The 26,291-nt window shown below is 44.6% G+C and overlaps 7 protein-coding genes across 9 annotated transcripts; 5 read left to right on the forward strand and 2 right to left on the reverse strand.

The window, feature by feature from the left end:
* Positions 1-877: 877 nt before the first annotated feature.
* LOC135605914 (ribonuclease 3-like protein 2) lies at positions 878-2,579 on the forward strand. Its single transcript, XM_065096529.1, has 4 exons — positions 878-1,356; positions 1,434-1,601; positions 1,666-2,021; positions 2,121-2,579. Exons 1-4 carry the CDS (start codon positions 1,024-1,026, stop codon positions 2,305-2,307), a joined length of 1,044 nt encoding a protein of 347 aa, XP_064952601.1. The 5' UTR covers positions 878-1,023; the 3' UTR covers positions 2,308-2,579.
* Positions 2,510-3,358, reverse strand: LOC135605915 (uncharacterized). The gene is made up of 2 exons (XM_065096531.1): positions 2,875-3,358; positions 2,510-2,782 (listed from the first exon to the last, which is right to left on the reverse strand). The coding sequence occupies exons 1-2, from the start codon at positions 3,341-3,343 to the stop codon at positions 2,646-2,648; spliced, it is 606 nt and encodes a 201-aa protein (XP_064952603.1). The 5' UTR covers positions 3,344-3,358; the 3' UTR covers positions 2,510-2,645.
* A 296-nt stretch (positions 3,359-3,654) lies between these two features.
* Positions 3,655-7,147, forward strand: LOC135583640 (uncharacterized). 3 transcript variants are annotated; one of them, XM_065096532.1, is made up of 5 exons: positions 3,655-3,802; positions 4,121-4,254; positions 4,351-4,829; positions 4,927-5,068; positions 6,831-7,147. In XM_065096532.1, the coding sequence occupies exons 2-4, from the start codon at positions 4,149-4,151 to the stop codon at positions 5,038-5,040; spliced, it is 699 nt and encodes a 232-aa protein (XP_064952604.1). In that variant the 5' UTR covers positions 3,655-3,802; positions 4,121-4,148; the 3' UTR covers positions 5,041-5,068; positions 6,831-7,147. The 3 variants fall into 3 exon arrangements, with proteins under 3 accessions (XP_064952604.1, XP_009388736.2, XP_009388738.2); XM_009390461.3 differs by lacking the exon at positions 3,655-3,802 and having other exon boundaries at positions 3,885-4,254; XM_009390463.3 differs by lacking the exon at positions 3,655-3,802 and having other exon boundaries at positions 3,892-4,254; positions 4,927-5,018.
* Positions 7,148-8,754: 1,607 nt separating this feature from the next.
* On the reverse strand, positions 8,755-11,202 carry LOC135605916 (probable WRKY transcription factor 31). Its single transcript, XM_065096533.1, has 6 exons — positions 10,783-11,202; positions 10,555-10,653; positions 10,309-10,470; positions 9,861-10,220; positions 9,651-9,764; positions 8,755-9,555 (listed from the first exon to the last, which is right to left on the reverse strand). The coding sequence occupies exons 1-6, from the start codon at positions 11,041-11,043 to the stop codon at positions 8,863-8,865; spliced, it is 1,689 nt and encodes a 562-aa protein (XP_064952605.1). The 5' UTR covers positions 11,044-11,202; the 3' UTR covers positions 8,755-8,862.
* A 7,579-nt stretch (positions 11,203-18,781) lies between these two features.
* On the forward strand, positions 18,782-19,512 carry LOC135605917 (transcription factor bHLH149-like). The gene has a single exon (XM_065096535.1). The coding sequence runs from the start codon at positions 18,811-18,813 to the stop codon at positions 19,360-19,362; it is 552 nt and encodes a 183-aa protein (XP_064952607.1). The 5' UTR covers positions 18,782-18,810; the 3' UTR covers positions 19,363-19,512.
* Positions 19,513-19,680: 168 nt separating this feature from the next.
* LOC103975485 (acyl-coenzyme A oxidase 3, peroxisomal) lies at positions 19,681-24,651 on the forward strand. Its single transcript, XM_009390458.3, has 13 exons — positions 19,681-20,281; positions 21,664-21,781; positions 21,884-21,991; positions 22,113-22,285; positions 22,368-22,467; positions 22,633-22,707; positions 22,812-22,942; positions 23,073-23,208; positions 23,288-23,407; positions 23,488-23,634; positions 23,708-23,812; positions 23,901-24,002; positions 24,201-24,651. Exons 1-13 carry the CDS (start codon positions 19,809-19,811, stop codon positions 24,450-24,452), a joined length of 2,040 nt encoding a protein of 679 aa, XP_009388733.2. The 5' UTR covers positions 19,681-19,808; the 3' UTR covers positions 24,453-24,651.
* Positions 24,652-25,360: 709 nt separating this feature from the next.
* Positions 25,361-26,257, forward strand: LOC135605918 (monothiol glutaredoxin-S9-like). The gene has a single exon (XM_065096536.1). It carries the CDS (start codon positions 25,497-25,499, stop codon positions 26,013-26,015), a length of 519 nt encoding a protein of 172 aa, XP_064952608.1. The 5' UTR covers positions 25,361-25,496; the 3' UTR covers positions 26,016-26,257.
* The last annotated feature ends 34 nt before the right edge of the window (positions 26,258-26,291 follow it).

Genomic DNA, 26,291 nt, shown 5'->3' on the forward strand with positions numbered 1-26,291 from the left:
TCCATCTTCCAACATGAATAATTTGATGCAGTGAGCAACTATTTGGATCCATATGGTCTAATCTTCAGTTAATTAATGTTTTGATGTCCCTGGCAGTGATTATTTGGAGGTTTAATAATGAGAAGATTCTTGTTTAGATGAGTTTGCAGCAGACCCTACACAAATCATCATGCACTTCCAAACAAGGTGTTACTTTTTTATTGAACTTGATATGTTTCTTGCGTCTATGAATCAACTACGTGTATGATCTGACCATTCATGTCTTCAAGAATCATAATGCTCATTTAAACTTCAGTATTCCTATCAGTTCTTAATGCTCAATCTCAAGAGGCTAAATCTATTGGATTTAACTTTGTAATTGAATTTTGAATGCCAATTAATAGGTGTAGAAAAACAAGTGAAAGCTTTACCAAAGCTACTCTTATCTTGAAGTAGTCTTCGAGCCTAAGCACAACCAAAATGCTCATTACACAATGGGTGTTCACTTGTCTATATATCTAACGCTAAGCTCATCACTCGTGTTCTTCTGCGATGTCGTTGACGGGGAAAGATGTGGTCAACTTTGTCAGATAAGGCTGCTCCTAAAGCACGCGGGGCCCGCGTCCTGGTCAGCTCTGCCGCTGAGGTGGATCTCACTTTGTTAATTCCCACTTCAACCACATCACCGATACCTCATCCTTTACCGGTTCTCGCGATTGGCGGTGACACTAGTGACGGACGGGCCCCACTATTCCTGCAGAGGGTCGTTTTGGTACGATGCCTTCCTTCGCAGTGAAGCAAGAGGTCCTATCCAATGTGGACGAGCCGACATTTCCAAGGACTGCACATCTTTACCCTCCACAAACGGATGGATGGGATCCGATGGTGAACAGCACGAGGGTGGAGATGCCAAAACAAAACGTAGTTTGGAGTTGGAGTTAGAGAAGATCTGACGCCGGCCTGACTGGTATTGGTATTCCACCACCATAGTATTAGCCGAGGAGGAGCGACTGTCTCGACGCAATCGAGAAGCGAAGGCAGAGCATGGCGAAGGTGGGCGGCGGAATGCGGTTAGCGGTGACGGAGATCGAGCGCCTCCTTAATTACACCTTCCGTGATCCCTCTCTACTGGAGGAGGCCCTCACCCACTCCTCCTATGCTGGCCACCGCTCGTATGAGCGCCTTGAGTTCGTCGGCGATGCCGTCCTTGGCCTTGCCATCACCAGCTTCTTCTACCTCTCCGATCCCACACTGGAACCCGGATTCCTGACCGAGCTCCGCATAGCCAATGCCTCCACCGAGAAGCTCGCCCGAGTCGCCGTCCGCCACCGTCTCTACCGATTCCTCCGCCGCATCTGCCGCGACCTCGATCAGTTGGTACTCGCGTTGCCTTAACCCACAAAAACCTCCCTTTTTATTCCGATTCGACTGGATCACCATCTGTTACGCTTCAGGTGAGCAAATTCACGGATTTGGCGATGATGGAGCCCGAGGAAGACATCGTTCAAATGACGTACGGCGGTACCACCCTCGAAGCCCCCAAAGTGCTAGCCGATATCGTCGAGTCTATCGCGGCCGCAGTCTACTTCGACTGCGATTCCGATCTGCAGTTGTTCTGGACGGTGAATTGCCTCTCCTTTCTTATTGCTACTGTTGCTTCTGGGGATAACGTGAGGTCGTGGGCAGGTTTTCAGGGGCATCTTGGAGCCGATCATCACTCCGGAGATGATGAAGGAGCACCCCGTGATGGCCCTCTATAAGCTTTGTCAGAAGCACCGCAAAATAGTCGATATTTCGAGTTCTTTTGATGGTTCTTCGAACACTGTCAAGGTCGTCGTGGACGGAGAAGTCATGGGCATTGGCTTCTCCAAACAGAAGAATCTCGCAAGGCTTCACGCGGCGAGAGATGCGCTGCAAAGGCTGTCTGCCTTGCAGGCAGCTGATAGGGAGGAAGGTGACGCGGGGGCCGAGGCGGAAGTTGGAGCAAAGCAGAAACTAAACGAGCTATGCAACAAGAAACATTGGATGAATCCCACGTACAGGTAGGTTTACCTTCGATTCTATGAGCCTCTTTCATTACGTCGCAACTGATGTACAAGTAAAGAGTTTACTCCCAATTACTGCATCGATGGAACTTGCAGGATTGAACAAGAACAAGGGCCTGATCATTGTAAAACGTTCATCTGCTCTGTTCAAGTCAAAACCGAAGACAAAATCTTTGTCATCTCTGGGGACTCAAAGCCAAAAGTGAGAGTTGCAGAAAATTCAGCAGCATTCAAGATGCTAACAGAAGTACTGGGGGATGCAATTATCCCATCCTGCACCTGATTTGTGCTTGATAAAACGCTCTCTTTTACTGGCAGCTGGTGAAGTGCAGACTTGCAGTCAGGTCGAACGCATCCCTTCCAAGCCCCCCTGATCCAGTGGCATTGGAGTTGTTCTACTGTTCTTCTTCTATGTAGATTTTATGATGCTTAGCCCCTCACTGTTGCAGAGGTTTTAGTGTTTTAAATTGCGTAGCTCGTTCATGTACTATCTAACAGCGTGTAAGCATTTGAATCACTTCATTAGGTAAAACAACAAGAGGGCATTTTATCAAACAGTTGGTTGTAATGGCATGATATATACAAGCGGAACAATTTGCCACATCTGATGCTAAAGATTCTTCAGGAACTCCCAGTTTTAGCTGTCCCTATGACCCTGTTTTGCTTCATCACAGCCTTCATGCTATTTCTTAGCCCATGCAGTTCTCCGATGTAGAGGTGGAGACGGTCGATTATTAGAGCGAGGAAAAGGGAGTAACCTGCATCATGAATCGAGTAGTAATAAGATTGTACCGCAGAACAAGAAACATCGAGATTGAAGAAGATAGGTAGCAAGAATGGATACTCATACCCAGGAGGGAGGCTTCGAGGAGGTGGCGGCTCATGAGAATCTGGTCGGTGGGCGTGGGGGCCCCGAGCTCGGCGAAGCGGAGTCGGATCTCAGCCATGCTGTAGATGCTAGAGGCGAGGACGAGCACGGCGGTGGCGGCCAGCGTCTTCACCATGACGGTGCTACGGCCGCGCTTGAGGCGGTCTAGGCCGAGGATGAGGAGCTTGCGGAGCGGAGTGTTGAAGAGGAGCCCCGCCGTCGCCGCCGCCTCCGCCACCAGCACCGTGAACAGCAGCTGGATCATCTTCTTCCCCCCTAGTCCAATCCCAGCGCGAGGAAGAAGGCGCAGCTTCGAAGTCTCAATGGCAGGATCGAATCCATGCATAGATATAGTATGGTAGGATGCCAAAACCGAGAGGGAAGTAATAGATATGTTAAGGTAGGATGCCAAAACCGAGAGCGAAGTCGGAACGTCTCTTTTCCTCTTCATTACGCGTTCTACACCCAAACTCCCCTCTACAACCATTCGTCGTGACGGACCTCCAATTACCCGACGGGTACATGGACGAGTACGTAAAAACGAGTGAAATAAAAATGTTCTTCGCTGTGTCGGTTGGTTACCCGTTTCGCGCGTTTCCCCAGCAGGGCTCATGTCGGCGTCGACGTGGATTGCGCGCCACGTTGCCCTGTCGTAACCGAGTCGTGTCCGATTCGGTGGTCCTTAAATGGCGTCGTGTCGTCGGCAGCACGTGCTGCAAGTGCGGATCGAGGCTTTTCGTCCCTCCACCGTTGAACGCGACCTAAGCGTACACTGCGTCCGACAGGATGTGTCTTGTCATTGCAGCATTGACCTCGTTCTCTATTGTTTCTTGCGCTTGCGGGTAGGATGTGTCTCCCCTCGGCTTATCTTCCCTCTCCCAGCGGGCGATAGATGGCGTCGGTCCTCCTGGTATGTTTCCAGATCGACTCCAAGTCCCATCATATTTTGAAGCTCAGCTCTTAATTGGAATTTTGTATTGATTATAAAGTGCTCGCAAGGTGTTTGACAAAATGCGCATGCAAACGGAAATCCTTTGTATATATATTCTTTCCTCTGACCTTTCAACCGCACATCCCATCTCTCGCCACCAGCCACTGTCCCCGGCCAATACTGTCCCTCGTCTCGAATCTCTCTGCCATGGACGGCGGGAAAGCAATTAAGACCCACATCATGGGTCACTCCTTCTGTCCATTCCCCTTCTAACAACTCGCACTTATAATCTATTAGATGAGGAATCCATTACCAGAGTGCTGCCATGCCGTCGGGTGCGAAGAAGCGGAAAGCTGCCCGGCGAAAGAAGGTGGAGGAAACGGAGCAGGGCCTTGGCCACCCACCGGACTCCCCCACCAACGCTTCTCCAGGTTTTCCCCTTTCCTTTACAGCGCATCCTTTGCTAAAAGCAGCAGAGAACTCCCACTTTATTATGCTTCCCCCCTCTTCTTTTCTGTGCGATCCAGACAACAACCACGACGGTAAGGAAAAGACGAGCAGCAGCAGTAGTAGCAGCAGCAGCAGCGACGAGGAGGTGGAGCAGGAAGAGCGGAGGGAACCCGCGGCTGCCGTCGAGATGGAGGATAACGCTACAGGTAATGATGACGGTGAGAAATTGGAGGAGGTGGCAGTTCCCGTCTCCACGGAGGCTGGAGTTGTGAGCGTAGAGTTCCTCAAGGCTGAGAAATCTGAGGTCGCTGTGGAGGAATCGGCGGCGGCAGCAGCGACTGCTGTGACGGTCGTTCTGATCGATGCGCCAGTTCCTGTGGATGAAGAGGTCGTCGAAGCCGCCGAGGCCGCGACGGGGACTCTGGTGACTTGGCTGGAGATTGATTCTTTGACGCATGAGACTGACGCGAAACCAGCGGCCGCTCTGGAAGAAACTCCTGTTTCTGAATCGCCTCGTCCAAGTGGGGAGTTATGCCATAGCACCGAGAACATTGAGGTGAGTTGACTCTGTTCCGCTGTTTGTGCGCCATGATGATGCATTGGTACTGATGTGCTGATTGATCTCTTGAAATTAATCGAACGTATACACATAGCCCACTCCCGCGCCAGTGGCAGAGCTTCGAGCTTCATGGTGGAATTGCTGTGGATTGTTTGATGTTCTTACGGCTTCCAAAGACAGTATCAGGTCAGAAAGAAGAAAAGAATGACTTCTTTGCTTCTCTGTGCTTAAGGAAGGTCTTTTTCCACATCCATATTCTGAAATATCTACTTCTTTCCCTTGAATTCTTTGTGGCTACTCATCTTTTAATGTTAAATGTCTTCCACTGTTTATAAGTTACTTTCTGAAATTTTCTCTTCCTTTCCTTTTTAATGTGAAATTTTTTTGAGGAGAACTAAAGCATAGGCAGAATATCAGGAGAGAAATCAGAGACTAGGATTGTGAAGTATAATATAAAAAGATCAGCAAAGAGAAAATTAGATATCAGTAGTTCACTTAGGTTTTGGTCAAATGAAATTTATCAGGTCCTGCCTACATCCTATATCCACCATTTTGGGGATGATACATTCTCAGCTAATTAGAGCTCCAGGACCTCCTTTTGGTTAAGATATGTATTTAGAAACATTCTTAATGAATTGCTGGAGGAACATATGTTCTGTACACTTTGCTCAGTGAAGTTCTATTTTGCAAAGCATTTTTAAAAATAAGTCTTTTATCACTAGACATGAGGGAAGTGGATATATTAAGTGACTCCAGTGATGGTATCTTAATAATCAAAAGAGCCAGTTAATCTCATCATGTCCCATAATGGCTTCTTGGAGATTAAAATCTCAGCTGCTGAGTACTTGTTTCCTTTTATTTTAGCACTGCATGTAAAACTTTCCCTACAGACTTAATGCTGGATTTTTCTAATCTTGATGAGGTAATGGCTAGCTTGTATCTAAGATTGTCAACAACGAGGGTACTGAGTTCTTTCTTAGCCGTCAATGGTCCGAATGCACATATTTCTACATGTGAGGTAATTGGCACAGAGTGAACCATGTGTGGAATTTAGCACTCTATTATGGTCTTTCTAATCAAGCCTTTTTTCCTTTCCCGGTACCAGAAATTATACTAGACACCACTAACAACTTCCCGTGCCAGTCCATCTGACAATCTGTACAATTCTAATATTGAGCCATTAAATCCCCTTTTTCTTTTTTAATAATCGCAAGACCAAGTCGATTATATTTTTGATGGGCTTGTTTTTTGTTAACTAATAATTCCTATTGGCCTTTGTAGACTATGAGGAAGTCAGCAACTCTGTTATCTCTAAAACCCTTTGAAGCTTTATACCCCAAAGAAACCTACCTTCTGGCCTTTCCTGCATCACTTGTGTAAGGCCTTTTAGATAGGGTAAACAATTTACTTAGGAATAATACCAAACATATGTGGCTCTATATAAGTTTGTCCTCTGCTTCTGCTCTTTGTGTTTGGTAGTCATATCTGATCCTATGAGCTTGTTTGCCTCATTCAATTGTTGCACAAATCACTATATTCCTAAAACCTTTTTACTCAGATTTGATGCTGCAAACTTGGTGGCCACATTCAACTGTCATACATAATGGAGAAATTATTAAATAATGTACTTTTTTTTTATATGTTAGATTTAGGTAGGGATGATACAAGTTATAACTTGATCCAATGTAAAAATATTTGTGATCAGCTCTTTTTGGTTGGCTTGCCAATGATATAATTAGAATTTTCTTTTATTGTAGATTTACAAAAAGAGAAAACCAAGTTGTGTGGCTCTCACTTTATCCAATGGACTGATCACAATATTAAAAATTTCATGATTTACTTTAAAGAGGTTTGGCAATAAAAGCTCTATGTCAATATCGGGAAATGCATAATTATTACTGAAAATCTTCATGTCTGTATATTTAGTAGCAAATTCATATTCTTCTACGGACTAGTTTAGTCACCTCACTTGTTTTTCTTTATGTGCAAATGAAACAGAGCATGAGGCATCAAGCAGCAGTCAATTAATAGCTTCATTATCATGAGACTGTGGAAGAAACTACACATCCGTAACCGAGTGATCGTGTGTAACATCATTTTCCTTATTTCTTAATAAAAACTGTAGTGACTGCCTGTGTTTTCATTATGTGGATATGAGTGAAAGTGATATGATATTCTTTCTTGTTCACAATGTTGTGCCTCCTTCCACAAGACACTCATCATATGAGTGCTCTTTGTAAGATTGTGATTCTTGTTTTCATATGTTTAGTTGTGTACAATGCTCATGAAGCATGTTCTATTATCAGCTTCTTCAATGGAGTGTACCAGACTAATATCTCATTTTGTTAAGAAGCAAATTGTTAGACTAAAGCAGCACCTTTGTTATGCTGTCATGGTAAGTGTGAAGACAGACACCATATGCAATCTTTTTCCCCGTGTAAGTTGGCAAGGGAACCACCTAATGTTGATCGTTAAGACTTCACTTAATCATGCATGTAATCTAGGAGCATATGGGACAACTCACTAAACTAATTTGGATTAGAACTGAACTGCTTGATGGATCTTTGCACTGGTGATTCTCCATCACTCTGCAGACAGTTTTGCTTATGTGAGAGAGACTGATGGCACAGTTGCTATTCCCTCAGACAGGCCACATGCCTTTGAACAACATCAAGGTTGAAGCTGTCACACAACTTGATGACATTTTGTGAGATGTTGAATCTTATATTTTCTTCTGAGCAATGATTCTGGGCACTTTTATCAGTTGTTATTAACCCTCAAAATCTGTGGTGATATCATCCACATCAACTATGTTGGTTCATCATCTCTGACCCTTTCTCTGTGTTCTAATCTATCATTCTTAGTCATGCTGTGCCAAAATCCTACTTGATACATATTTACATACCATCACTTTTGGATATATATATGTATATATATATATATATATATATATATATATATATAAAGTCTATTCAGGTATTTATCCGCTTTCGATATGCATGTCATCATGCTGCCATCACAAACGACACTGAAATATTTTATCCATCGAATTATTTATTCATTAGTAAGCGATTGCAGTAGAGTGGCTTTCTTCCTACCCTCTCCTTTATTGTATCACCTACCACTTGATGACAGATCACATGCAAGACAAGATGTGTGGGAACGATATCGGTCACCGCCGATCCCCAACTGAAAGCGAAGTCGTCGTGATCTGCGATTCCTCCCATGCCAATCTCTTCTCCTCTCCCCAAGAAATCATTTCCTACACGTGCCCTCGTCAACGCGAATCTTCCTGCAGACGACGCCTCCTGGAGTTGTCCGCCATCACACATATCTTACTCCCATCTTCTATTATTCTACTTGGAACTCGGTAATTGGTGCCGTGTGAACTATATAGATATGTGTATATACGTATAAGATGTGTGTATATACGTAGGTACGGGACCCAGTACAAACACCTGGCGTACACAAGATGCGCCCCTCGTCCCCTGCCGCGCACGTCAGTCACCATTTACTATTGCGATGAGCCGATATGTAGCCCAATGCATCATGTGAATGAATGGTTGAGACCGAGTTCTCCACAGAAATCAGTCAGAATGAACTCGGGCTTTGTCGTCTTGCCTACCCTGCCCAGAGATCCCGCATGCTTCACGTGCATGGTCGCAATCCTTGACCTTCGAGCGCCTGCAACAACAGGAAGATGAAGAAGAGGAAGACGAGATGAACCTGAGGAGGAAACCAAGGTGCATGGGCGTAGAGAATACGGTGAAGAAGAGAAAGATGGTGACGGAAAACTTTGTTGGGACATGTCTTTCTGTGCCATATTGATGTAGTATTGATCAACCGCCAATAATTAAGTTGGTGATAAGATCTTGACATGGAAAGCACCTTTGTCTAGATTACAACTCCGAAGAAGACAAAGGAAGGAAAGGCGTATTGTATTGCATTGCATGATTTTTCTTCACAAAACCAAAGAATAATGCGGGGAAAAATAGATAAAAAGTTTGGATGTGATTATGATCGAAGAGGACTATTGGGTGGCCCGAAAATTGGAACGGGACGGGTTGTCGTCTTTGTTGTTGTTGCCATCGCTGCTGGTTTTATTGGCGCTGCTCTTGTTGTCGTCGTAGTTGCTTGCAGATTGGTGATTCCCGCTGATGATTGATGAGATGGCGGCGGCGAGAGCAGCAGTGAAGTTGGGGTCTGCTGTTATGGCCGCCGTGGCAGCGCTCACCGTGTCGGCAAGAGTGGACGGAAGCGCCGACTGGGCTTTTGGGTGCAGAAGGTGCGCGGCCTCCATCCCTACAGGCATCTGAAGCCCCGAGAAGTTTGATTGGTTGTGCAGCGCCTGCCCCATGATCTGCGACGGCGCAATGAAGCCAGCAGCAGCGGTGGCAGCGACACCAGGGAACGAGAGGGGGAACTGGGCAGGTGGCCGCTGCAACTGCAGCGCGTTGGTGTTGTGAGTGAGATCCAACGTCACGGTGGGGAAGGGAGCCGAGGCCGATATGGTCGCCATGCTCGACGAGTACGGCAGGATTGTTCGTGCGAGGAAGTTGGGGTTCATAAGCCCCTCGGGGCTCGACATCGACCCCGACAGCAGCATCGACACTGCGGCCGAGGTGGTCGACGCCATCGCCATGGCCGCCGGCGGGAGCGGGTGGTTGTGAGTGCCCTCGTAGGTCGTTATCAGGATCGAACGGTCCTCCGCGCACCTCTGCACCTGTTGGTGCCCAAAAACAACGGACAATTAGTCGAACACTTGAGAGACGTAATTGCACTCATACGAGAAAACACACTTCCAGTGTGCTGCATTACCTGTTTGCGGACAGGGCATGCGGTGGCCATGGTGCATCTGTAGTAAGCCCGGGGGCATGGGTTTCCTTTCGCCATCTTCTGTCCGTACTTCCTCCACTGGCATCCATCGGTGATCTAAGAAAGCAACCAAGACTCACTGTGAGCGTCCGGAAAACTATTCATGTGCATGCACTGGAATAGCAGCTGTAGGTTTGGGGTGGTCTCGATCACCATGGGTGCTTCAGACCGTGCTCGAACAGATACGCGAGCTTTCCTCATGATGGCTTCTTGTACTTGCTCCGTGCTCTTGGAAGGGGATAACTTGGGATCTTTGCTTGGGTTCCAGCCTTGGTCTGGGCTGTCTTCCCTGCTAGACTTTGCGCGATCAGGTCGAGCAATCTGCTTGTGTAACTGGCGGTCCTTCGATCCCACTTCGACATTGTCCGGCGGCGAAGAGGGCTGGTCTCGGCTTGCCGTCGACGAGTGAGATGGCTCGTCGGCTTCCGCAGCTGGACCGAGATCCATGAACTGCCTCGGCACAAGAACTCCTCCATGTTCGTGATTCGTGGCCTGACCTTTTTCATCTGCCGCCTGGAGGATTGATGTACGTATCATCCATGGATCAGTTCATGAATTAGACTGCTAGTTTTAGTCAGTAGTTGGTACGATCATATCAAACCTCATGAGCCTGTGGGTCTCTTTTGGGTTGGTGTTGCTGCTGCATCAACGCGATGAGATGCATCTGAAGAGCATTATAGCTGGCGGTCAATTGGTTCAGCGTCTCGTTCAGCTTCTGGTTCTCTTCCTTCGTGCGTGCTAGCTCGGCCTGCATGGCCGCCAGCTGAATCAAGCAGGCGCAGAATCCATTAAACGACCAGCAAATTAATCAGACGACGCAGTTCAGCAAAGATCTCGTTCTTCTCACCTCACTCTTGTTCTCCTTGGAGTCATCGGCGGGCGACATCCCGTCGTCTACCGTCGACTGGTCGCTGCCGGCGTTGGCAGTGAGAAGATTCAATCCAGTCTACAAGTTACCCAATATCCACGACCAGATCAAAGCAATCAATACTTGACAGATTAATTCGAATCATCAATCACAAACAGGGAGATCTCATGCATGGAAATAAGTATATGTGATGAATGAATTACTAACATTGATGGTGAGATCTTCCCTCGTCACCTTGAGATCAAGGTCAGGCTCCACTTTGCTGACGGCCTTCCACCGCTCATCCGAGAAGAAATCCATCTCGTTAACGACAGGACGATTCTCACCGCTGCGGTGGCGATATCGATCGGACTCCATGGGCTGCGGGCGCCTGGGATCGCCGCCGTGGTCCAAGGGAGGTGAGAGAAAGAGAGGAGGGGAGGTGTTCAAGGTGAGCCCTCGTCCGCGAGTAGTTCCGCCTTCGTCCATGTAACTGGAAGTTTGGCAGCTTGGTGTGATCAGGATTGGAGAAGAAGAAGAGAGGAGAGTGAAGTCTGAAGTCTTTTTAACAGGTGGAGGTGGTGGGCAATAAAGAGGTAGAGGAAGAGGGGAAGGGAGAAGCTTTGAGACTTGGTCGTGGGGATCGCGGTGACATAAGATGGTGCGTCAGGAGCGGACAGGTGGAGGGAGGGCGGGGGAGCGAGGCCACACTAAACGGGCTAAGGAATTGAGACTAGAGCGAGAGAGAGAGAGAGAGAGAGACGTGAGGGAGAGGAAGAGGAAGAGGAAGAGGAAGAGACGAGTTTGGGTTGGGGAGTCAAAGGGGGTGATCTGACCGGTTATGTATAAAAGAAAATATCTTCGGGCTTACCGTCACCACCGCTGCCGATTGGGCCGCCGCATTACGTGCGGGAGAACTCGTCAACACCTTTGACGGGTCCCACCTTCTTCATCCTTCGCTCCCACCCCGTCCATGGGTGTGGCTCCCTCCAGTGACCAGACACGGGAAAAACCCCCTCACAGGCAAGACTACCTTCGGGTCCCGCTTGTTTACTCGGTCGACGTGGGCGGACCCCACTTCATCCGATTAAAGGATCCGTGTTCTCTGTGTCGGCAGAGGCAGGGGAGCAGTGGCTCTCTGCTGCGACGACACGTGGTCGATTCGGATCGAGCGACGATCAAAGCTGCGCGGCGCGTTTGCAGCACCGTGCTCGCAGTCCCGACCGATCCCGCGAGTTGGACCACGACAAACGTGAACACCATACTTGTTCGGGCGTGAAGTGAATCCATTGAAATGAAAGGTCTTCTCACAAATGTCTTCGATCCACGCTGTTAAATAGTTGACCGATTCAACAACAATAAAACCAGCAACAACGAGAACTAAAAGACGAGTATGTGCGTTTTTTGTTGTTTCTTATCCTCCACCATTTCCGTTGACTAAATCACCCTATGGAAGCTTTATCGCCATATGGTCTCTCTGGGAGCCGAAGCAATTTTGTTTGGACTTCTTTGAATTCTTTCAAGTCACTCTCATTTGCTTTGTTTATTTATTCTCTCTCTTGCTGTTTCGTGAACGTTTTGAAGGCCATCAAAGAGATAGTGATAACCACAGCACTATGTTCTGCGTGCAGCAGTACTCCCCAGCATCATCACAACTGGAATGCCCATGGTTTCTTACTGCCGATGTCGAAGCATCCAATGAAGTGAAGAGAGGAGGAGGAGGAGGAGGAGGAGGAGGAGGAGGAAAAGAGAATTACATGCACAACACACAGCGGTAACACAATAATAGTCACTTCTTTCAAGGGACTCATGTCAGCTGAATTGTCGTTGTGATACCAAGGCATCGTTAATCACCGAGTCAACGTTCCATACAGAGAGCATAAACAACATGGTACGGTCAAGAAGCACGGCGAGTGAGAGAGGGAATTAATGGTGCAACTCCATTGGAGGAACTGGTCATCATGTGGTCTCGTCCTGACCTTGATCTTGGTTTCTCTAGGGCACCATTAAACTAATGATCTTTCCACACAAGAGGACATGGACTCGGTGTTATTGTGCTGTCCCGTTCAAAGTGCATCGAGGTTTTGTTTTCGGATCACATGAAAGTCGTGGTTTCCTTTCTGCAGAAAAACAAGAGAGGCTGGCGAAACCAAACATAGAAAATTCTACAATCTGTGAGAAGAATTTAAGGTTAAAGGTTGAATTAGCTGCTTCCCATTAGAAAATTCTTTCATGGTAAATCTCCCATGTTCACAGAGAGGATAACTTTTTGCACCATCAGCTCATGCATCCGATATATGCATGTGAAGATAAACAGTCTGTGATTAGTGCAAGTCCATTAGACAACTGCGGTGATAGCGAAAGATTATCCACCCTACGGAACCTATGTAGGTCTATATGCTCCCCACTCTAAGGTTTATGATTGATTGAGTGCAGTTGCAAGCTTCTTTGTTCTCTTGTCAAGGCCAGCGATCCCCCACCTAGAGATATTGCTTGGATCCATTAGGGTACCGACCTACACAAGGGTTCAAACCCACAACTTGGAAGAAGATGAACAGAGAAACCATCTGTCAGTAGGAATATGAATTTGTTTCCTGCCTGCGACCTCAACCTATGGGCTCATATTACTGCGCTGATATCTTGGACCAATCCGAGATACTAGAAAGACAACGGGAGTCAGTATTATATCATAAATATGCATCAAGTTTCCATGAGACGAGAACAAGGATGGAGATTTTTGGCATAGAATAAAGAGAAGATGGTGGAGTAGCACCTGCAATAAGCTTCAAAAGGGATGAAACAAAGGAGGGGAAGGCATTGACTGAGATGGGTTCGCATGCAGAGCCGACCATTAATTTGGTCCGTGGCGTAGAAAATGGCCACCCAACATCCACCCTCACCTCAGCTCATGAAACACCTTCTACCACCGCAAACCGCGGCTTGAATTAGCCTTATCGTTCCACCGTGTTTCATGTTCCTGTGACAGAAATCTTTTGGTTCTGCATGCAAAGCTTGAAATTTGCATGATTTAGACTGCATCAGAGAAGTTACGGAGAGAGAGACAGAGAGAGAGTCCGCAACGCAAGCCAAAGACTTCATAATCTGTTGGCAAGCTGTCCCTACCAGCTGCAGTCAGCACTTGCAAATTGGTAAGCTTTATGATCTCATTTCATTATCCTTCAACGTAGCAGGTAAGACGAGGGAGTCGACGGTGAGTATGGCTTACTGGGGTTCTTTTGGTCCACCCGCTTCCATCTATTGGCTGCGAAGTGGGAAGATGATGACCTGTCTTCCTCCCTACCGTATTCTCCTCTTTTGTCGAAGTCTCTTCCTGCAAGCAAAGCGCCAATGAGTTAATAGTCGACATGCTCATCAGAACCGAGGCGGGCATGCGGCAGCGATTCTCCCGCGCCCACCAAACCTTTTTCTTAACGCTTCTCCTCCATTCTGTTCAAACCTGTCTTCTCTCGTCTTCCGAGTTCTCTATTACTCTTCTTTGTCCTTTGATCCTCAGCTATATTCCCTTTCTTTCTACTGTTCCAGTTTTCCAAGTGAATTTGATGTGTCCTTATCGACTACGAGTTCTGTCCTCGTTTAGAAATATATTTATATTTTTAATATATGATATGAGTGAATGGATAGTTATGAAATATTTTAAGTATTTGATAAATAATAGATAAAAATTATATTTTAAATACACATATATATATATATATATATTTACTTAACTATTATTTGATAAAATTATATTTCAAAAGTACATTTAAATATTTTATGATGAGTTTACCCTTCTAATATTTTAATATTTATTCAAAAGTAAATATATTATTTTTTTATTTAAATTAATAAGTATATATATAAATAAATAAATGAATGCATGAATCTTATAAAAAATTTCATATGGTCCAAATATATAATAAATAAAAAAATATAATTATATAAATAAACACTTTCTGGCTTTGGAATTTTTTCTGCCGTTGATTGTTCTCTGTAACAATAAGATAAGTTAACCTTTGGCCCGCCATTACTTGTTTGTCTTGCTTGCTTTAAGATGCGATAACGATGCCATAATCCATGACAATGAGGATGGCAACAAAGAAGATGAGGGAAGTCCGTCGTGTTCACTGAACCATAGACGAAAAAGAAGGGGTTGATAGAACGGGAACTCCGGCTTTCTTGGTAGACCTGAGGTAAGGCTTATCTCAGACCAACCAGTGGATTAGTTCACCAAGTGTGATCACACACACACTCTCTCTCTCTCTATATATATATATGGAGAGAGAGAGAGAGTGTGTGTGTGTGTGTGTGTAAGACACTTGGTGAACTAATCCACTTGTTGGTCTGAGATAAGCCTTACCTCAGGTCTACCATTCTCTATGGTTCAGTGAACATGACCGACTTCCCTCATCTTCTTTGTTGCCATCCTCGTGGTCATGGTAGTAAACCACCTTGTTCTTCTTCTTCTTCTTCTTCTTCTTCTTGTTTACAGTACAGTCAACTGGAGCCTGATGTTTCAAAAGAAGGCCGGCCGGTGGACCAACCCTGGAGGAATAGATGGTGGAAGAAGACAAACCGGTGGCTGATATCCGTCCCGGGCATTTGATCTCTCCATGTGTTGCTGCATGCTGTCAACAGAAGTGTATCCATCAGCTGCTGAAAGGTAGATGAGGGTGATGCAAGACAGTGGGTTAGTCAAGTACAGATTGGACTTTTGTCTCCTTGCTCAGAAGAAATCCATCAGTTTAAGCTGCTTGTACTGCGATGCGTTCAGAAATGACTTCTCTGTCGTATTTAATGGCTATGTCTCCACCCTAAACAAGCTGTGATTTCCAACTCTTGCTGTCCAATAGAGAATACATCTCATTCACAATCAAAGGGGAAACCCTTCTCGTTGGATGCCATCACCCCCTGTTTGTTTTGTGACATTGCCTGGTCTCTCAAGCAGACTGCTTGACCGAACTACTAAACATAAATGAGTATATCTGATTGCTATTCCACTATTGCTCTCTGGACACCAAAATCCAACATCACACTCAAATTGCAGCTAGTCAATAAATTTCTCAACCTGGAATAAAACATTGGAGAATTGAAGGGCTTCAAAAGTGGACAGTCTTTGTGCAGCATGCAGCAACACATAGAGAGATCAAATGCATACGTATTCATATAGATGAATTTTTCTCAATAAAATAGTAAAATTTTCTCGTACAATTAAAAGAATCTTATATGTTATCATACTCTCCTAAGATGGTGTTCCTGTCAAATATGTCAATCTTAAACCGATGCAATGAAAATAGTTTATGGATGAAAAACTTCGTGAGTGAATTTGCTAGTTGATCGATCGTAAATATATGAGAAACACCTAGTTGATATCGGACAACTTGATCTCGTATAAAGTGAAAATCGATGATAATATATTTTATGCGGGAGTGAAACACTAGATTGACGCATAGTTAGATAACTCCAACATTATACCGTGATAAAAGATATGTTTTTCTAAAGTTTATTGATATGTTCTTCTCATTTATAGTTGAAAAAATTTTATATGTTCTCCTCGTTGATATGTTCTCCTCAACAAAGTAAGGAGATTTTCTCGTATAGTTGAAAAACTTTATATGCTATCAGCCACCTATTTATCTTCTTCCACCAGCTACTCCTCCGAGGTTGGTCCACCGGCCGGCCTTCTTTCAGCTTGTTATTGCAAACTTGAGTGCAAAGGAGATGCACACAAAACGGAAAGAAAGGGGAACAAGAAAAGAATATGAAACTATCTCCAGACTGAATGAATCAGAGACTATATACGACTGTTTAAAGAAGGATATCATTAACAGAGGCAGCAGACAGGTAATCTACACTGCAAGCAAAATGGCATATGCAGTAGTAATCTACACTGATAAGACAACCTGATTAGGACCCGAATTATTTTTCATTTCCTTGAGAATAAAGAAAGTTATATATAAGCCATTTAAGTTACAAATAAACAGATAGCAATAATAATAATGCTCCAATTCACCGAGATATAACATGCATAGCAATCAACTGCTAATTCCATATCCAATATTTTTGAACTATGACACTTCCATTGCCACCAAGAACCTTTATTCTTTGAGGTCTCTGCACCACAAGCATTGTTCATTATATCTGAGTAATTGCAGTAGAAAAATTCAAGAACAAATTATTTTCAAGCAACTTAAACTTGAAAATAGGATCAGTCCATCCAAAATTTAAAGGTAACAATTGCAACTTTGGGCCAGGTTTAGGTTGGCCTCAGGGTAATGTTGTCTTCGGCCCGACCCGGAAACCGATAATAAATTGTAAGAAAAATTTGTATATTTTAATTAACAATAAGAAGTATATAGAATGAAATTTAATAAAAAAGAAATTGAAATTTTAATTTGGAATTGACTTTATTGATCTTAATAATGATTTCTTCAATGTGTGTGCATAATTTGGATAATGTTGATCTATATCAGGCCAAAAACCTATGATTGATTTTGATTAGTGTTGTCCAAACAAGAAATGCTGGTTTCTGAACAGTCTGTGCCAAATATTAAACTTGCTTTGATCATTCTCTTGAAACCTTTTTGCTTTGGGGGCTAAAGGCCAAACAACTGCAAGACAGATGCAAACACAATATGGGGGACAAGAAGCCATGCCTCTATTCACCTACTAAAAACTCTATAAAAACACTCGGTACTTTCTCTCACTGATCCACCAGTCACAGCCCTGAAAACACTCAAAAGAACAGAGAGAAGAACACAAAAATCATAATAGTCAGAACAATGTTTGAGATATTCTAATGTTTAGCATACTGTCGCGTGATTAAATTGGTGTTTAATAGATGGTTAAATGTCATATTTTATGGAGTCACACCACCTGTGAGGTTTGGACGAAGCTTCAGAACAAGGGGGAGATGTGGAAGACGCATCACCCACAGACGCAGTGGCAAACCAAAGCCTTGAAAGACGAGCACCTGTCTCCCTCGCTGCTTTGTACTTTACAGGTCAAGGCGATGTGTCTTTGGATGGGACACACAAACTCGATCACCATTTTCTCCGCCATTCATTGTATGAAGTGTTGGGCTGATGGCCCATATTCAGCCCACAGCTCACACCCCCTCTTAACCTAACCCTAATTAAGATTAGGGGGTGTGGTGGCTGCGTTTTAGAGGCAGATTAAAGCTATAAAAAGGCAGCAACGAGGCAGAAAGAAGACAAGGACAACGCAGAGAGACTGTTCACAATCATCTAGCAGTGTTCTCATCTCAGGTTAGATCAAATCTACAGTAGGCTCTTGCTGTGATTACTTGGGAGGTTTTAGATATTGTGGGCAGTAACGTGATCCTTGTATCCCACTTATTCTCTTGTGGTTGTTGCTTGGGTTTTGGGCAAGAGATTGATATTTGTATATTCATTATTCTCATAGTGATTATCTCTAGTTTGTCCTGTTTATATCCCCATCATGAAGTATACGAAGATTTTGATACCATCGAATTGAATCCAAACAATTTTGTCACCGATGACGCTAATTCAGCACAACTGATTGATTCGGACCATGGAACCCCACTGGGAACGACGATAGTTTGCGTTCTTATCGATGCCATGAGCCTAAGCTACATTTCTCTGTCCTTATTCTGAGGAGCAATTTAGAGATTGAGATTTAGACCCCACCAAAGATAAGAAAAATGACACCCTGCATATGGGTTCATGGCATCGGTCGCCTCTCTTTATCCTCGATTTATGCCCGACGGCCTGTCTTTATCGGTCCACCAACATAAGAACAACATGATGTCTAAGTCATAAATTCTCATACATTTTTCTCTTAAGAATTATAAGATTATTATATTTAAAGTCATCGTTAAATACTGAAAATGATTATAGTCTTTAATAATAATTGATTTTGTAAGCTTTACTTATGGCACGACATTTACTGAGCTGTCGTCGGTCCAATTGAACGATGACATGTCGGCTCGGTATTAATGAGAGGTTTGACGTGTTGATTAAGTGACGGATGATACATTGGCTTGGTAACAATGATGTGTCAGCTCGATAATAGTGATGTGTCGGACATTTCATAATCCGCATAGAATTATTGTTCCAAATTAATAGATATTGTAATAAATTATAATGAAGTAAACATAAAAATAAAAATAAATAAATAAATAGAATTATTGTTCCAAATTAGAGAACCAAACACCGCTTTATTTAAACAAATGCATCATCAGACCCCGTCTCGTATTCCTCCGTTTCCACTCATATCATGATCATGATCATGATCTCCACCGACACTAGTGCCCCGGCAAAGCGCAGGACGAAACCCTCGCCACCCGAGAACAAGTGGCGGACCGGCGCCCGGGAGCGAGCCTACCGCAGCCGCCTCCTCGAGGCCCTCCGCGCCGCCGGCGAGCGGCGAGCGTCCGGACCCCGTGCCGTCAAGGAGGCGGCGGACTCCGCCCTCGCCCTCACCGCCCGCGGTCAGTCCCGTTGGAGCCGCGCCGTCTTGCTCCGCCGTTGTAGCAGGTTCCTCGTCAGGGCCGGCGGCAGAATCCGCCGCCGCAAGCGGCCGCGGAGACGGCCGGTGGGACCGACTCCTGGAACGGGGCAGCCGGAGGAGGGGAAGAAGGTGAGGGACCGGCTGCGGGCTCTCGGCCGGCTGGTGCCCGGGTGCGAGAACCTGTCGACGGCTAGCCTGCTGGAAGAGGCGGCGGACTACGTGGCGGCGCTGGAGATGCAGGTGAAGGCCATGCGCACTCTCGCCGATGACCTCTCGGCGGCGGCCGCGTCGGGGGACGGCCGGATGGCTGAGGGATAGAACGGCGGCCTTTTGGCCCAATGTTAATTAATTCGCCCAATAAAAAAGTACATAAATCCTTAGAATGTTTGAGAATTGGTGCTATAAAATATATGAAATATTAGAGTTTTGTGTCATCTTATTTTATATGCATTCCTAATACATCAATTAGATATTTTGCTTGTTTTGCATTCATTCTTTTTAGATATATATATATATATATATATATATATATATATATATATATATTTGACAATATGAAATTTAATAGAAAATCTTATTTACTAAATTTAAATTTAAAGGGGCAAATATGCTAATAAAAACTCCATAAACATAAAACCTTTTCTCAACCATCCTACCCAACTCCTACCGAACCGCTCCTTTCGTGCCTTCTACCAGACCCTTTCTCGCTGCTCTTTAGCTCTCTCTGCGAAATCCTAATCCCTAATCCCTCATCTGTCGTCGACATGGATCCCCAGTCCACCGCCGCCCGCCACGTTGCCGTCATCGCTGGCCATCTGAACTGCCCCTCTCCCTCCGCGGCAGCCCCACTCGCGCTCGCCGCGTGCCTCCATTATGACCCGCCCGAGCTCTCCGAGAAGCCGCCGGCCTTCGACCTCGCCGCGCTGCGCCGGGTTCTGGACGGCCACGACCTTGCGGCGCGGGACTGGCTGTTCCGGCTGATGGAGGAGAGCCCGCTCTTCTGCCCCCGCCGCCGCGGCGACAGGACGTTCGTTGCCCCGGACTACAACCAGACCAAGGAACAGCAGCGGGCGGTCACGATGCGGCGGATCGAATACCTGCTCCGCCGTGGTGTGTTCGAAGGGTGGGTCACAGGGAGCGGCCCGGAGGCGGAGTTGAGGAAGCTTGCCTTCTTCGAGTGCATCGCGATCTATGACCACTCCCTCTCTATCAAACTAGGGGTCACTTTCTTTCTCTGGTCAGTCTCTGCCTTTTCTCTCCTCTTTTCTGTCCGTCTAGGTAACCTGACTTTTTAGTATGTTGGAAATGTGTAATTTTGGTTGAATATTTGGATGTTATTTGATGCAAACACTAACTGGAAGCATTTAATCAATCAGGACCGGCGTAGAAATTATATGTAAAAAGTTAGCCAAATTTACCTTTTTGAAGTTCAGCAGTCAGAAAGAAAAAAGAAAAATAAAGTATAGAAGAGGGGTCAATATAGTATATTGTCTGTAGCGATAATTGCTTTGAAATCAAATTATCGGCTTTTTTTTATGACTCTTGGAGTATGATGAAACGGAAGCTCAGCTGAACAGAAACAAACTAAGATGTTGACTTTATCTGTTACATTTAATCTCATCATCACCATCATGCACTTAAAGCTGAACCCAAGGTTATCCTATTAGTGATGTAGGGTTGCAATTTTTGCTCCTCGTGCATCTGGTTGAATTCTAGAAGCCCGAGCTGCATCACAAACAACACTAAATACATCCAGAATCTTACATGACTTGTTTGTCTGACTTCATGATAGAGTTGACTATGGATTCAACATATTTCAGTGTTTCAATTCGACCTAGATGGCCTTCTAACATGTCTGCTTACACTGGATTTTCTTGTGTTAAAGATGATTGCAAGTCGTGTGCTTTTGATGCCTCTTTGATGAGAGTGTCCTCTTCAGCATCTGGATTCATCACCTTCCTAATGGAACAGGCATCCCATATCTGTCTTTTTTCTTGGTAACAACGCTAGTCTGGATCAACAGTTGTCATTTTTTCCTTTTTTCTCAAACAATAATATAGACCATCTCTTGTGCTATAACTAATAGCATCTCTTATTCTTTCTTTCAACAAATCTGAGTTATTTTCATAATTTTTAGATTTGTTTGTAAATTATGCATTAATTATTATCATTATTCGAAGAGGTCCAATTTTATTATTCATTAATTTGACCTGTCTCATTGTTAAAGACTATGTTGATAAAGGGATTGGTTGGATTCGAAATGGTGTAAGTATTTGTTATTGTTTATCTTTTTGGTTGATTAAAGAGGATATGAGTTATTAGATCAAAGAGGATAAGAGATAAATAAAAAGAGGCAAAACAAGCAAAGGATCATTTAGTTTTACTCAAAATAATGACTGCCTCTTTTCTTACCCGTGGAATGGACCTTTTCTTCTAATCTCACTGTAGTTTCTTCTGCAACTCAGGACTGTTGTCAAATGTTAAGTACGACTATAGTCCCTATTCTATTTATGTGGTAATTATGGTAGCTATTTTTGCTTGAAAACTTGATGAAGCTTTTGAGTAGCAAAGATATCCAGCTTTAGTGACGTCATCATAAGGTTATGTGATGGGTTACAGGGGAGGGGCAATTCGGTTTTTTGGCACAAAGCGTCATCATGACAAATGGTTGAAGGCTACTGAGGATTATCAAGTTAAGGGTTGTTTTGCAATGACTGAGTTGGGGCATGGAAGTAATGTATGTAGCCAAATCTAAGTTCAGTTAGTTTTTGAGACATTTCTTTTTATTCTTTTGTTACTATATCTTTTACACATGATAGCTCTTTTTTTATATTTCAAGGTTAGAGGAATCGAGACAATTGCTATTTATGACACAAACACAAGAGAGTTTGTGATAAACACTCCATGTGAATCAGCTCAGAAGTACTGGATTGGAGGAGCTGCTAATGTAAGGACAAATTTTATGTATCAGTTGTATTTGTTGATGTAGATGATGGCTATCTATATGCACAAGGAAACTAATATTATAGCTCCCTCTTGTGTTGACCTTGTAAACTATCATGTATCAGCATGCAACACACACAATAATCTTCTCTCAACTCCTTATAAATGGAACCAGTCAAGGGATCCATGCATTTGTAGCACAAATCCGAGATGCAGATGGAAATGTTTGCCCCAATGTTCGTATAGCTGACTGTGGTCACAAGATTGGCTTAAATGGTGTTGATAATGGTCGGATATGGTGAGGACACAGGTTTCTAATGCTAGAGTTTGTTATTCTGCTTGAGGGCTGTCATTTGATGCCATCTTTGTTACTTATGCAGGTTTGATAATCTCAAGGTCCCTCGGGAAAACTTGCTAAACTCAGTTGCTGATGTATTGCCCGATGGGCAATACGTGAGCTCAATAAAAGACAAAGATAAGGTTACACAAATTGCTAAGGCCATCATATTTATTTGTTTCAAGTTGTTTTAACTATTCATACACATTTTATGCAAAATTATCTTAAGATGTTTAATGATGATATTGATTATGGTTCTTGTTGATATGTGCTATTGGCTACCTATTAAATTCAAATTGATATTGCAGAGGTTTGCAGCTTTTATGGCTCCGCTGACTTTTGGGCGTGTGAATATTGCAGCTACTGCAGTTTATATATCAAAGGTACCTTGTACTTGCTTATTATGCATATCAACTCGTTGATAATTATATATTTGTCATGATATGTGGGCAAGATTGTTTAGTAGCTTATATTTTACTGGTTTTAGGTGGCTTTAGCAATTACTGTGAGATATGCTTTGACAAGGCGAGCTTTTTCCATATCTGCTAATGGGCCTGAGGTTCTGTTGCTGGACTATCCTAGCCATCAATGGCGTATCTTACCCTTAATTGCAAAGACGTAACTGCATCAATTAGCCTGATCATATATTTGAACTTCCATGTCAAATGGCCCTGATTTTCATATCAGCTGCTTTGGGTGAATAAAAAAATATTTTCGCCAATTTGTTTGTGTTTTTCCTCATTTGCAGTTGTGCTATGAGTTCTGCAGCTAATTATTTGAAAAGATTATATGTTAAGAGGACACCGGAAACAAACAAAAGTATTCACATATATTCCAGTTCTCTGAAAGCTACACTTACGTGGCATAACATGAGAGCACTTCAGGTACATGAACTTTAGCTGAAATGTTTCATTTTCATCAAGGATTTTCTTTATCAATTCATAAGGTTATTACTTCTTCTAGGAGTGTCGCAAAGCCTGTGGTGGGCAAGGCTTGAAAACAGAGAACCGAATTGGTATTCTAAATGGTGAGTATGATGTCCAATCTACCTTTGAGGGAGATAACAACGTATTGATGCAACAGGTACCATGCAATTGTTTATTTGACATTATCCTTTTTAAGATTAAAGCACATGGAAGTAATATTGGCACACGTTGAACCAGGTTAGCAAAGCACTCCTTGCAGAGTATTTAGCAGCAGAAAAGATGAAGAGTTCATTCGAGGGATTGGGGTTGGAACACATGAATGATCCTTGCCCAATTATCCCGGCTAATCTAACAAGTTGTACACTTAGAAGCATCAAGTTCCAGGTAGCAAGTTAGCTATGTGATCTGCTTCACCTTATTGACTTAAGATCAAGATGTAGTTATTTTATTCATTCAGCTTGACCTACTCTGCTTGAGGGAGAGAGATTTACTTGGGCGGTATGCTAGTGAAGTGTCTCAATATCAAGCCCAAGGAGAAAGCAAACAGAAGGCAATGCTTTTGGTATGTGTTCCTTATTACTTTAATTATTTTGTTCTTTTCATGATGTGCATTTTGTTAATGCTATTGAACTTCTTGCTGAGCATATCAGAGTCATCAGCTTGCTGACGAATTGGCAAGGGCGTTCACTGAACGCACAATATTGCAAATTTTTGCGGATGATGAGATGACTCAGTCTGATGGACCACTAAAGGTATAGTACTGAAGAACTTCTCAAAGCAGGAAATGTAAAGCAAAAATAACTAACTCCAGGGCTAAGTTCCTCACTAAAATTGTTGACCACTTCCAAATACCTAGTCAAGCCATTGCCAAACATGTAGATGGCTAGTATTATTGAGTTTCTCAAGTAAATTGATGCATCAATCCTGTAAATGTTAATATCCTCTGGCAGGAGCTACTGGGGCTGCTGAGGTCCATGTATGCCTTGATCTGTGTGGAAGAAGATGCTTCATTTCTTCGCTATGGGTACTTGTCACTTGAAAGTGCTGCTGCCGCAAGGAAAGAAGTCATGAAGCTGTGTGGTGATCTAAGGCCCCATGCACTTTCTGTGGTCAGTTCCTTTGGAATCCCTGATGCTTTCCTGAGCCCAATTGCTTTCGATTGGATTCAGGCCAACTCCTGGGCTTCCCTGAGCAATGAATAAATCACAAACTTTTCTTTCACGTTCTTTGGATTTGTTTCAGTTCAGACTTCATCTTGATAGACTCACGATAAGTGAAACATCTGTGGCATTTAATTGCAGCTTTTGCAGTCTACGGTTCTCCTCCCCTAATAAGCAAAAGCATATGTCGGACCAGGAATGTAGACACTCTGAAGTATCTATGCTATAATTGTATTGTGGATGATGCTGTTACCTCATATTTGCATGGTGGGTTCATGTCACGTGGAACAATTTATTCTGCAGCTAAAAGTCGTCCATTTATCTGTGTGTTGACACAGGGCTTCCACGTCCTTCCCACGCCCATCTGGATTGTTTACCTCAGCTCCCTGTCATGGATGCGTCACCATGCCAGAGGAACCCCCATTCCGAGGAGGACCACTGCTGCAAGCCACGACCATTTGCACGATCCAAGACGCAACTTACCGGCGCCGTAGTTCCGGACGGGCGAGAGGAGGTGGTGACACACGTCCGAAAGCGTCGTGCCTCGAGTCGGCCCATGATAAGCAACTGGGGAGCCTTCGACGAAGCAGCTGCAGCTATCAAAGACCAATAATAGATCCGTCGAATGCTACAACCTATACTCCCACAAGTAACCGTCGTCAACTTACTACATGTGATTTGTATGGGCATCGTTGTGGTCGAAAGCGCAGCCAACATGTCCACGACTCCTACCCGACCAATCAGCATCCTCCACCTCCGAGCTTAAGATTTTTCCTTCACGTTGCTTTCATCTCCACCCGACACGAACAACTTACATCGACTACGAAGATTTCCTGCATAAACAACCACAGGATACAGGGTTCATACAAAGGTAGATTAACGGAATGCGAACGGTGTGCGGTGATCCAGCCTCGGCACATGACTTGCAAATGCGAGGGGCTGTCTTAGCCTTGACAGCTGATACCTGCCACCCCTGCGTCACCGCGGCTTCCCTGAAACGTCAGTAACAGGGAGGGCGGAAGGAAGGACCGCTACACGCGGTAATGGCTGTGTGGTCGGCGTCGCCCTCCGTGTGTGGATATATGCATGCGTACAGCGCCTCTATTCTTCAACACCGATACCATCCTTGGTTCTCTTCTCTCGGCTGTTTTTGTTCGTCGAGGTTGGTGGATTATTATGATGCAGCAGGCGATCCCCTACAGCAGCGGCAAGGCATGGCCCTCGCTGAGTCGGGCGCCGGAGGCATGGGAGCTCAAGAAGATCATCGGCGGCGCCGGCGAGATCAGGGTGGCGGTGGAGGAGAACCCCGTGGTGGTGGTGGGGCGGAGCGGCTGCTTCATGGTCCACGTCGTCCGGAGGCTGCTGCTGGGGCAGGGGGTCAACCCCGTGGTGTGCGAGGTCGGGGAGGACGCTGACGAGGCCGCCATCATGGCATCGCTGCCGCCGGAGGCGCACGACGAGAGGCGGACTTCTGCCGCCACGGTGACGCTGCCGGCGGTGTTCGTAGGGGGCAGGCTGGTGGGGGGGCTGGACCGGCTCATGGCCGTCCACATCTCTGGCGAGCTCGTGCCCATCTTGAAGCCAGCCGGCGCTCTGTGGCTATGAATCGCATCCAATTCCGTAAACCTTCTTCTGCGTCTAAAGTGATTCTGCTGCCATTAATGCTGCTCGATTTGGTTCGTCTTCCTGCAATGTAATGATGTAAGCTGCGATTCTTACGGAGCCGAATAATTTTTGGCTGGGAGAAGGATTGTGTGTCCTGCACATACAATAAATTATTCGCATGACTTCAGAGATTTATTGATATGTATAATTTCTTATATTAAATTAAAAAGAAATTTGTTCGACATCTAAAGCATTAGATAGAAAAATTCTGAATTA

The sequence above is a fragment of the Musa acuminata genome, chromosome BXJ2-2, assembly GCF_036884655.1.
Source record: "Musa acuminata AAA Group cultivar baxijiao chromosome BXJ2-2, Cavendish_Baxijiao_AAA, whole genome shotgun sequence".
In the NCBI taxonomy this organism is placed as follows: domain Eukaryota; kingdom Viridiplantae; phylum Streptophyta; class Magnoliopsida; order Zingiberales; family Musaceae; genus Musa; species Musa acuminata.